This window comes from Lissotriton vulgaris, chromosome 11 (assembly GCF_964263255.1).
Source record: "Lissotriton vulgaris chromosome 11, aLisVul1.2, whole genome shotgun sequence".
Classification (NCBI taxonomy): Eukaryota; Metazoa; Chordata; class Amphibia; order Caudata; family Salamandridae; genus Lissotriton; species Lissotriton vulgaris.
In genome coordinates this window covers 330,252,852-330,265,932 of record NC_141699.1, presented here as the reverse complement: position 1 = coordinate 330,265,932, position 13,081 = coordinate 330,252,852, and the positions used below count along the sequence as shown (strand labels likewise).

The 13,081-nt window shown below is 44.2% G+C and overlaps 1 protein-coding gene across 1 annotated transcript in view; it reads right to left on the bottom strand.

Annotated features, from left to right (window-relative positions):
- Positions 1 to 7,125: 7,125 nt before the first annotated feature.
- LOC147679719 (phosphatidylethanolamine-binding protein 1-like) overlaps positions 7,126 to 13,081 on the bottom strand; it is a 42,154-nt gene continuing 36,198 nt past the window's right edge. The window contains exon 4 of the mRNA XM_086943285.1: positions 7,126 to 8,698. Coding sequence (XP_086799411.1) covers positions 8,481 to 8,698 — 218 coding nt within the window. The 3' untranslated portion in view covers positions 7,126 to 8,480. The remainder of the gene's footprint in view (positions 8,699 to 13,081) is intronic.

Sequence of the window (13,081 nt, the reverse complement as noted above, 5' to 3'; positions counted from 1 at the left end):
ATCCTAATTATTTTCAAATGTAATAGCAATCATTAATTCTGTCACCAGCAGAGGCCCTACTCTAGCCTGTTAGAACAGACGTTTGGGCTGATATGTCGTTTTCTGCAATATTTGTAAAGATGGAACCTGAAATTCAGATGGATGCCCTCCACTTTCGTAGCCTCACATCTTGTCTCGGTCAGAAGGATAACTCATCCAGTAACCAACTAATGCTTCCTGTATAAGCTCAATTCAATTGGATCCAATGTCGTGGCCTCTGAAATTCTATGTTGAAAACATGCACTAATGAAGGTACAGATAATAAAAAACAAGGGGCCACCCATTAGCAGGCGGAGGAGGAGCATACAGTAAGTTAACTAATCCCTTTCATTATCAAGAGGGATTACTTACCATAGGGCAGTAAAACCGCAAACGTCTTGTGCTTTAAGCTCATGCAAGGAGGCTCTAGGTGACCAGCTTCACACAGACCTACCTTTAACCCCTTGCGTGCGGCGGGAATTCCCCGCCCATGCTGACTCCGCCTTGCGCGGGCGGAGTCATGACGGAACGGTTCCATCATCAGCACAGCTCACCCGTAGCTGATGACGGAACCGCTCCGTCATCAGCATGCAAGGGGTTAAGGGCCTGTGAAAGCAGGACCAACAGAAATAAAGGTGTAAACCACGGGATAGAGTTAACCTGGGATCGCTTCAGGAGATCTATTGTCTACTCTATATGGTGTGAGCTCAATTACCGACCACAGACGGCGCCAACACATTAACTGCTAATAACCCATATTATGCAACAACATTTTATGGCCAAAGTCTAGGAACAAAGGGGCCGGGGGTACTAATTGGAAGATTTAGCATTGAGCGAAGGAACCAGTTAAAATGAGTGTTTATGTTTCCAGCACCCCACAGTTCGGCACCATACAGGGCTCCCCCCAATAAATTCTATTATCATCCTGAACCGTCAGATTGGCAGAAATCCTGAAGGAAGCCTCAGGCCCCAAAAATAGGCTTTTTTTGGTCTTTTGTCAATCTTACCTGCACACTAGAGTCACACAATTGAGGTCTAACAATATATGATCAGCCCAGCACCCCACAATCAAGTACCTCACGTTTGCTGTCTTCAGTAACTCGTCTATTTTGAGGTCTCATGTTCAGCCAGCACTATTCAAGTGTTTGGCCCATTGCCAGAGGGGCCCTTGGTAGGCAGGTGCAAAGATGTATTACAGTTATCTTGGTGTTTGTTGCAGCATCCACTACAATACAGTGAATTATTTGTACCTTTGACTTTAGATCCTTCTGTACAGCAGGGGCAAGCATCTCAAAATATGCATCTTGGGGCATTTTACCGAATTCTCCAGAAACTCCACTTAACTCCGGGATTGTTATTCAGTGGTACGCATATCAGCAAAGCTATGGCATATTTGACAGAGACATAGGATCTGGGTGCCTGTTTCTGTTTGACCATTAATTGACAAATTTAGCAAACAGCAATTATTTTTCTCATCAAATGAGGCCGTTTCCTGCTTTAATTCAACATTCCTTAGGAGCCAATATGGGACTATACAGGTCCCCAATGCCAGAGATGTTAGGTGTTATTTGGGATCATAGCGGGCAAACCATTTGAATACTTAACAGACAATGGTTTGGGTGTTTTTTATTTTGTTAAGGTTGTCTATAATAATCTTGGTCAAGTTTTGTTTCCAACCTAGTTACAGTAGCCATTCAACAGAAAAATGATGCGATTCCTTTGAAATGTATATCTTCCCTCTTAATTTCTTTTGCACTGATTGACACATTGACAGTGCAGTGCAGAGTGACGTTTTATAGATCCTGACAAATGCCCCTGCACCTTATCTAATTTAAATTTGAAGGCAGAAGCCTGTTGACCATTATATAATTTGGAATAAATAATTTCCCCCCGATTACTCGCTTTTGCATGTTTTAATCCTGTTCCTAACAGGTAACAATAAAGGCTAGCATCTGTTTAGGTGATAATTTTAAGTTCACTCTGTACACCTTCTTACATCTGCCCCACACACCGTACTCATATAGGGACAATTTAAAAACATCCAAAGAGCTTCTCTTAATTTTAGTAGTTGTATCCCACATCACAACTTCGCTGTGGTGTGAGGAGGAACCCTATGATAAAGCATGCCACCTGTTGGTAGGTGAGGGTTTATATCCTAAAAAGAAAATATTTCTTCTACTTAATTGTACATGCTCGTTTATTTTGTTGAGTTATCAAGACCCGGGTATTTCCGTGTGCACATTATTCCCCATGGGAGTACGTTTCCTGTTGTGCCTAAGTACCGCATCCACCAGCCACAATGCTGTCAATATGGCAAAGCCTACATTCGCGATAGGACTTGGCTTGGGACTTTATTTCCTAACAGCCTAAGACTCTGCGTGCTCTCGTGTCTACAGCAATGACTCTCTCTGACCCAAACCTATTAACTCACTCTAAGTTCCCAATCCTGAAACTCTATTAAGAGCTCCTTCCATTTGGAAGTAGTCACCCCACTGGTGACTGATGTATGGAGGAACCCGACGATAAACAAAACGTTGTCAACATCTGAGTGACTACTAATCACACAACCATTGTGATGCGTTGAGATGGTGTGCAGCTTTTGTGTTGCAATATTGAGTACAGTGTGTGTCATGGTTGATAGTGAACATAGCAAACTATTTTTTTTAATTTTCTCTGTGAAGACCGTGAATGTCACAGGTGCATGCCCCCGCTCCCATGCATCTCTGGTCCTAGCAATACAGGCTAATTCTTCCACCTTTTACTTATGGCTTTGAAACTCAGTATGTCATCTGCGTTTGAGTGACAGGAGTAATGCCACCCAGGATTGTGGTTGTCCTGTGGCTTCTCAGCTGTTACTCCACCAAAAGAAGAGTCATTCCCCATTCAGCCACCCCGAAAGCCATGACCTTATGTCCATTCGAATACCAGGCTACATTGGGATTCAAATACCTGCTTCACTATTTGACGGTCCTGTAGTCTACATTAGCCACGCCTGGGGCATGGTCAGGTGCTTGGCTTTCTTCCCTGTTCATGAGAGGAGGCCTCTGCCTTGTCTTTATTTCTGGCTCTTCAGTTGAGATTATTTCAAGCTAGACGTTGAGAACATCTTTCCAGATATTTTCTGTTTGTGGTGCTTTTTGAAACTCCTTCTGCAGCATCACTTCAAAGGCTTTCCTTTATTGTTATTCAAGCCCTCCCAGCTCTGCTTTCAGTGGCCTGAGGTTAGTGATAACTAGGGAAAGTTAGACTTACTTCTTTGGATTAGGGAGCCCTCTTGGGCCCATATACTACTTCCTCACCTATATTCTGGGATGTTGTCTAGCTGTCAAAATTGTGCTGAAACAAATGCCTCTTAGGCTACTCCAGTGTTATATTGAGATCGTCAGTGAACCTTAGTTTTTGACCAATGTCTTAGGGTTTGGAGCATGAAGAAATGCTTTAGGAAATTGTAACAAGATCAGTCTTATGATTATTCTTTTGGGACTAGTGAGATAAAGGTACTGTGCCATTGGTGTTGGATGTTAACCATACTGCATCAGTTGTTAGAGTAAACCTTGTGTATGTCTTACTTCCTGTAGAATGTTACTATTCATGTGAAATGTGTGTAAAAGAAAAAAAACTGCTTATATTTTAACTTGATGTTAGAGCAGAGAGTAACATTAGTCTTAAATGATGTTCATTGTTAAAAAGCTCGTGAGACTGCAGAAATAAGCTGTATGACTGGAAACTGATGTCTCTTGTGTTCCTTCGCCCATACCCCTAGCCTTTGCCACTCCTTCCCCATTCTTGGGCATGTTTGGCACAGTCGACTGGGAAGGAGATTAGTGAGTTCTATGGCATTCTTGCAGCAACATTTCGACGTGTGATTTAGTGGTAACTTTCATTCGACAGTGTACAACATGGATAGACGCGCAATCAATATTCCTGGGCTCCTACAATGCATTCCTTGGGGGCTTTCTGATAAACGAGCCTACAGGCAGAGCAGTAGATTGCAGTTCCCTCTTACTTAGCCCATGTGCTGCATTCCCCCCTCCCCGCAAGGTGAAGCACCATCATGTTGACAGTTGTAGAGTGTGATGCCTTCTTTCTCTTTTGTGCTGGGGTTTTAGGTTTCTACAAGCCAGATTCTCCCTTCCCCACCCCTCATCCTGCTGAAACTTGCAGACAGAGTGTGGTTAGCCTGTCTTGAAGGAAGATGCAAAGAAGCAGAACTGCCTGAAATAAGTCCCAAAACTGCCTGTAGAATTCTCCAGCTCTCTCTGGAACCTTAGTATAAAACGAGAGCTGAAACCCTAAGTCAGTGTCAGGACTTATGAGTGACCCATGCCCACGCAGCATCCCTAAAAGATGTTATAGAAAGGTCTCTAATCCAGTGCTGGTGTCTGACAGCTAGCGTCCCATCCAGGTGAAAGGACATCACTGGGTCCCACTATTCCTGCTGGGAGCCTTGAGGATCTACCCTGGTTGTTGAGGGAGAAGTACTGGGGGTATTTCTACAGAAGACAACCTAAGGGAGAGCCTAGAGCAGCTGCCACGAAGAAGAGATGACCGGAGGAGGGACTGAACAAGTGATAACTGCACTGCGAAGCAAATGGGAAGACTGCTGCTGCAAATACCCATGGTGAGCCCCTGAATGCGCATGTACATCCCTGCCTTCTCCCAGCTTGGCCGTCTGATCATCTTTCCCTTCGGGCCTGGGAGAACTCCGTGGGGTTGATGGTACAGGCCAAATCTGCACATACCCAGAAAGGAGAGGCCAGCTGCCCTTGGACCAGCCTGTCACCATACAGATCCCATATATCTCCATGAGGCATGATGCACTGAAACAATTAAACTGCAAACCACTGTTGCCACTATTTTGCCAAGACTGCATGGTGCTGTGAACGTCATCCCTATGAGCTTTGCTCCTTTTCACATTACTGCGGCCTTGGGGATCCTGGAGCTTTGGCTCCAGAGAATCCTGTGGTCATCCATGGTCTACCACCTCACTTGTTGGCAGAGATCTTCCCCCTATCAAGTGACACCAGAGTGGGTTCCTTTCTGTTTGAGCAAAGGGATTTTGTTTTCCCCTGGGACTGCTGCTACTGGGATTGCGTCTTTTGCTAGCCCTACTGTGACCGGTCTGTGAGACTGTAGAAGCTACAAAAGACTGGCTTCATTGTACTCAAACTGAGTCACTTGTGTAGTGAAAATAGTACATGTTCCAGCTGAGGAAGTTATCAGTTAGAGATTTTCAACCTACCGGTACGGTATAAAGGTCGTATATGGTATGCAGCTATTGGCCAAATAATTTCCCTCAGCTTGTACATTGAGTTGGATGAGGTGCCATCCATACAGGCAGGAACACAGTCATAATAGTGTTTTTCTTCATGGCTTGTGTGTGGCTATACTGCACCCAGCTGTGTTTTATGAACAATTTAAACGGGAATCTCTTACAGTGTATTTGGACACTCACCCATTACTTGCTACATGGTCTTCAGTTTTATGGTTGCGGGAGGAGTGCATTGAGTTGCAAGGTGCTACGGGTCCTGTTTCTTCTGGCTGTAGGCCACGTCTCAGCTGCCCATAGATCTCTAACAATCCATCTAACATAGCTTCAGAGGCCTGCAGGTTCTTTTTGGCTATATCAAGGTGAAAGGTGTATACCAAGTACATTGGCATGGTTTGCCCCAGTAACAGAAGTGGAGGCATTCTAATAGGAATCATAACATGTGGAAATTGCCATTTGCACCACTGAATGTATCCTTGGTATGTTGATACTCTGCCCACCCACATATGTGGAGGAGACTGGGCAGTAGCATCATGCTGAGTGTCCTGAATAAAGAAACCAGTGTCAAAATCCACAGCAGGTATAAATGATCTCAGTGGTTCAGTGGCAATTAACTACTACTACAAATAAGTCTTCACATCCTGTAATTAGCACAACGGGTCTGGTAAGATCGCAGTGACTGTTTGGTGTACATTATCTGGTAAATTTAATGCAGCCATGTCTTAGTGAAATGGCCCTAACCAACTAATCTGGACTTTTTTTTAACTGGAGAGCTCTCAAAAACCGTTCCACCACCTGGAGAAAATGTTTGCATTTTTAACAGGCACTTGCCGCCTTAGCGGCCTACAGGGGCGAAAGCGGGGGCCACCAAACTGGGTGCCACTGCTGTGAGCCAGAGTGGATTGCCCCTGCCACCATACTGATCAGATCTGTCTAGGCATTAGAATCTGTGTAGAAAGCCTGTGGGGTAGCCATAGCAGTGAAAAGTGGACATGGGTCTAACTGACCATCTGTGGATTCAGTCATGGAGGCTGGGTTAGTATCAAGATTACTCCAGACCAGCAATGCGTCCTTGCAAAGTTATATGGTTAAAGAGCCCCCCCACCCCCAATGTTTGAGTCTGAAAAAATTCAATTACACACTAACCTAAAACATAGAATTTGGAAGCCAATAATAACTGAAGCATTAGGTATTTTAAAAAAAGAATATACCTAACATTTTAAAGGAGGAATGGTAGAATCCTGCATTATATTCTTTGCCAATATCTAGAAAGGTATCACAATATTCAATACCTTTCCTCAGGTTAGCAAAGAAAAGCGCAGTGCAAGAGTTCCCATGTTCGGAGTTCACAGGCAAGGCACTCGTAACTCCATCATGTGAAGAGAAGATCTAACCTACCGAGGCATATGCTATTGGACAGACAGGTGGAGCAGGTCCTCATACAGCCACTGTCTCAGACACTCCAGAGCTTCCAGCAACAATCATTGTCCCACCTGGCGTAGGTTTGGCAACCATATTTGGAAGCAACAGAATCAGAAAACAGCTAATTAAATGTATTTGATAAGTATGTGTAAAGACTTTCACTCTATATAAGGTTCTGAAAACCTGCATGTGACACCTCAGTATTTTGCATTTCCTTCGGTGAAGAACAAATTGGTGACTTTCATCGTCTAAAGGTTGTTGTTTAAAGGTTCAGTCTAAGGCAGAGTGACAGTTACGGTTTATTATACAGGGATTCTTCCATACCGACAAATAGACAAACTTTCTTTACCAGCTAGTAAAAATTATCCGATTAAACGAGATGCAGGTAAATGACACCATTTGGATTCAACAGATCATTTAGGTATGCACATTTCTTTTAATGCAACTACTGCCTGTTTATTCAACATGTTTATAATTAGCAGACAAAAACATTTCAATCATTGACACAATGGATTTTTTTTATTTACCACCCCCTTTTCCAACCCCTAAGCCTCGCTGATCGTGCCCTTTCCATGTTCACTAGAGCACATACGAAAGAACACACTTCAATACAATTCACATTTCTTTAGAAGCCGTTGTAGGTGTTCGCTGCTATGTGCATGTGCTGCAAAAGTTGCAAATATCGATATTTGGCCTCCTCAATCATCATAACTTATGGTTATTCGGCATTATATAGGCAACAGTCAGGTGAGCCGCAAATAGAAGCAGTCACATATAGTTACCATAATAGACATCTAATATATCTATCTTTAGAGAGCTACATTCAGTGACTTTATTGCTTCCCGCCCCAAAAACCCACAGAACTTTTTAGGAGTCAGTACTCACGGGTAACGTACTCACACTGGTCCAGATCCAAAACAGGAAGTGACTATGGGGTATGTCTGTGTATGAGGCAGGAGTAACACCTCCCCCACCCCACCCCTCTCCCGTTAAAAATGCACAAAGTAATTACAGGAAAAATTAAAGCACTCCTTGATGTGCCAACTGCTAGTGGCTCAGGTCCTGTGGCAAAAAAAGCTGATGCATTTTGTGTGCACAGTTTATACAGTATTTTACACGTCAGTCAAAAGAAATCTGCATAAAGTCGATACAAAAGTAGATTACACATCTGAGAAAGTGTAATTTGCGATATATGTTACTTAAACTAACCCCACTCAATACAGTCTAGCCGAGTGGGCAGAGAAAAAGGATGCAATCCCTTTGTCAATCAGAAAGATCATAGGACAACAAGGAAAAAATAAATCCTTCAACTGTTATCTTGGTTCATAATGAACCAAATATAGCTTGACCACCGAACCAATTGCAGAAATAAGAGCAACCAGCCTTAAATTACGCTGATCAATGTAATCAAAACATTTGCAAATTGACTGAGCTCTCATTAGCACTGCTTATTCTTGGCAAGAACAGCAACAACCATATACTAGGTACAATATATGTTTAGCAGTACCTACATTTTCACAGACGCAGCTACTGGTAGTAAATACCTCTGCTAAAGAAATTCCCTACCTTGTAGAGGGGTACGAATGACCATTTAAGATGAGGGTTGGATAAGAGGCTTATCTTTTTTGAAAAATAGATTAATAGATCAAGAGATGAACTGCCCCCTTCTTTGGCAGGGGCTGTAGAGAATAGTGGGCAACTACTACCTTATCACAAATAAGCAAAATGTATTAACAATACTTAAGTGCTTTAGGTTTTTCCACAGGGCCTACTACTTTCCTGATAGCTGTTCGTAGAGTTTTGGGACATATTCATCCCACTGTGCCTGATAGCATGATCCAGCAACAGGGGTTCCTAGCTTATACTTCGCACGGAAGGATGCTGCACTGAAGAGTCCCCGGTTTTCACCCGACCGATTACTAAGGACAGACTCATCACACTTGATCGGCCCAGGTTGTTCATACACCAGCCACACGTATCGGTGCAGACCTAAAGGAAGAAAAGTAGTCATTACCATAAATGCAGAGGACGCTTCAAGCTAAGTGAATGATGCCTTGAACTCAAAGTATACTAAAATGAAAGAACATTTTTTCAACAATTTCCACAATAAACATAATTTCCCTGCAATATGAAATGGGAAACTTCCAAGCAGGATAAAACAATAAAGTAAACCATACACACCGCATCACACTGTACAAAATAAGAAAAACACTTGGGGCTTTAAAACAAAATATCCCTGCGTGCTGTGTCTAGTACACCAACAAAACTGAAATTTTCAGGGTACATAAATTCAGACGTAGCATTGTTATAGTTATGTAGAGTGGTTAAAGAAGTAACACGTATTTTGCTAGTTACCATCATTGAAAGGGATTTATGTGAAAAATAAACTAGTATCTATTTCAGGGTGAAATTCACGCCAATCGTTTCAATGTTTTATTGCCAGACTGTGAACCTAGACAATATAACACAAAATAATTTACGCAATGAGTGTCCTTAACAAGCTTTTTTACTGTTTGTTATTCAATTGTTCAACACACCAGAAAATTAAATTGAAAATATGGCGCACTGCCAGACAGTTTTAACTGGTTAGCATGTTAAGTTTTTATTCATTTATTGAAATCGAAACCCCATTTTTTGTGGGTTGTGTCCAGTAGCGTACCGCACATCATGAAACGAGGGCGACGGAGTACATCCCAAAATAAAATAAGATGGTCTCACACCAGGCATTCCGTTCTTCAACAAATCCAGAGACAAGCTATGCTTAGACTTAGCCTTGACAAACATATGCAAAAAAGAGCAGATTTTCCATATTTGATTTCAACTTCATTAAAAAAAAATAAGTTGAGTAGGGAGATTGACGATTTGAGTGAAAGAAGAAATAAGGTGAGCAATCCATTTTGCTAGGGTTTTGAAATCACTACCCCTTCTATCCTTTTCGAGAGTCTCGAGGAGGAAAATGTGGCACCCTCCTAGGCCTTTTGCCAGAAAATCTACTGCAAGTGGTCCCATTTGAAAACAAGCATTTACAATGCAATAGGTCTCGCAGCATTAAAGTTTGAGTTATTGGCATTGTGTATGACAATGCGTTGCATACTTTTTTTTGCAAACTTTGAAATGGTGAGCAGTGAGAGTGTGTGCAAGAGTATGCTGTTCGTGAAAGCAGTGTGGTAGAGTGCGGGAATTTGGGTGACCTGAGCAATGTGGATGAGGCACCTCATGCACGGGGCTGACGCAGTTATTATTCACACAGTTCTGATGATGCACCTTAGGCACGGGCTCACAGCTGTTATTACTCACACAGCTCTGATGATGCACCTCACGCACGGGGCTGACGCAGTTATTATTCACACAGCTCTGATGATGCACCTCAGGCACGGGCTCACAGCTGTTATTATTCACACAGCTCTGATGATGCACCTCAGGCACGGGGCTGACATAGTTATTATTCACACAGCTCTGATGATGCACCTCACGCACGGGCTCACAGCTTTGTTATTATTCACACACCTTCGATGATGCACCTCCTGCACTGGCTCACAGCTGTTATTATTCACACAGCTCTGATGATGCACCTCACGCACGGGCTCACAGCTGTTATTATTCACACAGCTCTGATGATGCACCTCAGCACGGGGCTCACAGCTGTTATTATTCACACAGCTCTGATGATGCACCTCATGCATGGGCTCACAGCTGTTATTATTCACACAGCTCTGATGATGCACCTCACGCACGGGGCTGACGCCTCCTGGAAGTGCCTGTATTTCTGAGCCTCCCTTGAAACTCGAAAGAGAGGCAAATAAGTGATGCACCTCACGCACAGGCTCACAGCTGTTATTATTCACACAGCTCTGATGATGCACCTCAGGCACGGGGCTGACAGTTATTATTCACACAGCTCTGATGATGCACCTCACGCACGGGCTCACAGCTGTTATTATTCACACAGCTTTGATGATGCACCTCACGCATGGGGCTGACGCAGTTATTATTCACACAGCTCTGATGATGCACCTCAGGCACGGGCTCACAGCTGTTATTATTCACACAGCTCTGATGATGCACCTCACGCACAGGGCTGATGCAGTTATTATTCACACAGCTCTGATGATGCACCTCACGCACGGGCTCACAGCTGTTATTATTCACACAGGTCTGATGATGCACCTCACGCATGGGCTCTACCACGGTCGTATCAAGAAATCACCTTGTGACTTTTATACTAACAAAATTCAGTCTACCCACAATCCTCTAGTGAAAGGCTCACCATTGTTAAGTCCGTCTCTTCGCTATCTCTAGTCCGAGCCTCTATATTCACAGATCTTTTAAAGATGGAGTAAAAATAGCTCCCTAAGTACAGTCGTTTTCACAGTGTGACTGATGCATTAGTCATAGCAGCTTTGTATTACAAATCGCATGAAAACTGCCTTTTTTTTGCACCTGGAGGACACAGACCCTTTAAATAGTTTACTGCATGCCATCATTACGGAGGTCAGGTTTACCACGAGAGGCTTGCTTTTCCAGAGAGCCATTATCCTCCATACCTAATTATAGGAAGGTAAACACAGCTACGTACTGTGTCCACGGCTGCTGGCTATGAACATGTATGCGCTGCGCAAGAGAGACATTATCCTAAAGCAATTAAAGAAGGTCCCACAAATGTGCTTGTTCCACGCGCAGTAGAGCTTACAGATTAAATTCCAGTTGTGGTTAATCATGCAGTCCAGGATCCTGAGCTGGACCATGCCTGCCTATAGCGCAGTGAGCTTCCCTGTGACTCAGCTCCCCTGTACCCGCGTGCAGCCCAGGAGCCTTGGAACATCTACGCAGTGACGAGCGCGAGAACAGGAGACAGGAGATGGTCACAGCGAGCGCGTTCGCGTGGCCAAACGAAACCTATCGTGGGGCGGGACTTCCGTCTTCTGAAGCCCGTGCCCACAGAGTGCTTGGCCAGAGGAGCAGTGGTGACGCAGGGCTCCCATGCCCGAGGGAGAGCCCCGCGGAGGCTGCAAAAGTCGGGAATGGCGGTAAGTGGGCCTTAGTTGTGGGGTGGCAGGGTGGCGCGGGGTGGTGGCAGGGGGTCTTGGTGCGCTTGTGTGTGTGTGTGAGCAGAACATTTAAAATGTGTTTACTTCGGGCTTCACTCCTTCCACCTCGCCCAGAGCCACTCCTTTAGCCATGCACTTATGCTAGCAGACACTTTCTGAAATGCCTTTGTGCTAGGGAGGTTACCCTGCCTTTCCTTAAAACTAGTCCCAAAGATGGCCATTCAAGCTATTTTAAATATGCTCTTCATCAGCACTAAAATGCAAATAAAAGACACAATATTCACAGATCTTTAAAAGATGGAGTAAAAATAGCTCTCTTAAGTGCAATCGTTTTCACAGTGTGACTGATGCATTAGTTATAGTAGCTTTGTATTACAAATCGCATGAAAACTGCCTTTTTTTGCACCTGGAGGACACAGACCCTTTAAATAGTTTACTGCATGCCATTTATTTATTTTTTATTTATTTTTCACATTTTTAAAGCGCACTGGTACCCGGAGGTGTCCTGGCGCTGGGTGATCACTGGTGTGCGTGTGCTGAGGAAATTAGTGACTAAAGAGCCACGTCTTGAGGGCTCTCCTGAATGCCAGCAGGTCAGCGATCTGTCTGAGGCTCTGCGGCAGTGCGTTCCAGGCCTTCGCCGCACCCAAAGAAAAGCTCCTACCCCCCCAGCGAGCTTTCCTGACTCTTGGGACTATCACCAGCCCCTGCTCAGCTGACCTTAGGGATCTTACAGGCTTGTACCAGTGGAAGAGCTGCTTCATACATTGGGGGCCTAGGCCATGCAGTTCCTTGAAGATCACGCAGAGTGCTTTGAAAACTATTCTTTTACGTACTGGTAACCAGTGTAGCTTCACCAGGTCCTGTGCTACCGAGGCAAACTTGGGTGTACCCGTGATCAGGCGGGCTGCTGCGTTCTGCAGGATCTGGAGTTTATTTAGCAGCCCCAGTTGGGCATTCAGCAGGAGGCTGTTGCAGTAATCCAGTCGGGACATCACCAATCCTGTTACCACTGTCTTCCTATGTTCATCCGCCAGAAACGGCAGAACTTTCCGAATGGTTTTTAGCACATAGTGGGTTGTTGAGGATAGTGCGTTAATTTGTGGTCTGAAGGACAGAGAATAGTCCATTAGTACACCCAGGTTTTTAAACTTCACCATCGGTGACGGGGGGTCCCCATTTCCTCTGGCCACCATCGTAGGGACCAGAAGTTGTCTTTGGACCCAAATAGTAACACTTCCGTCTTTGCTGAGTTGAGTTTAAGACAGTTTTGTGCCATCCAGTTGCTGACCTCCCGCATGCAGCCTCTGAACCTGTCTGCTGT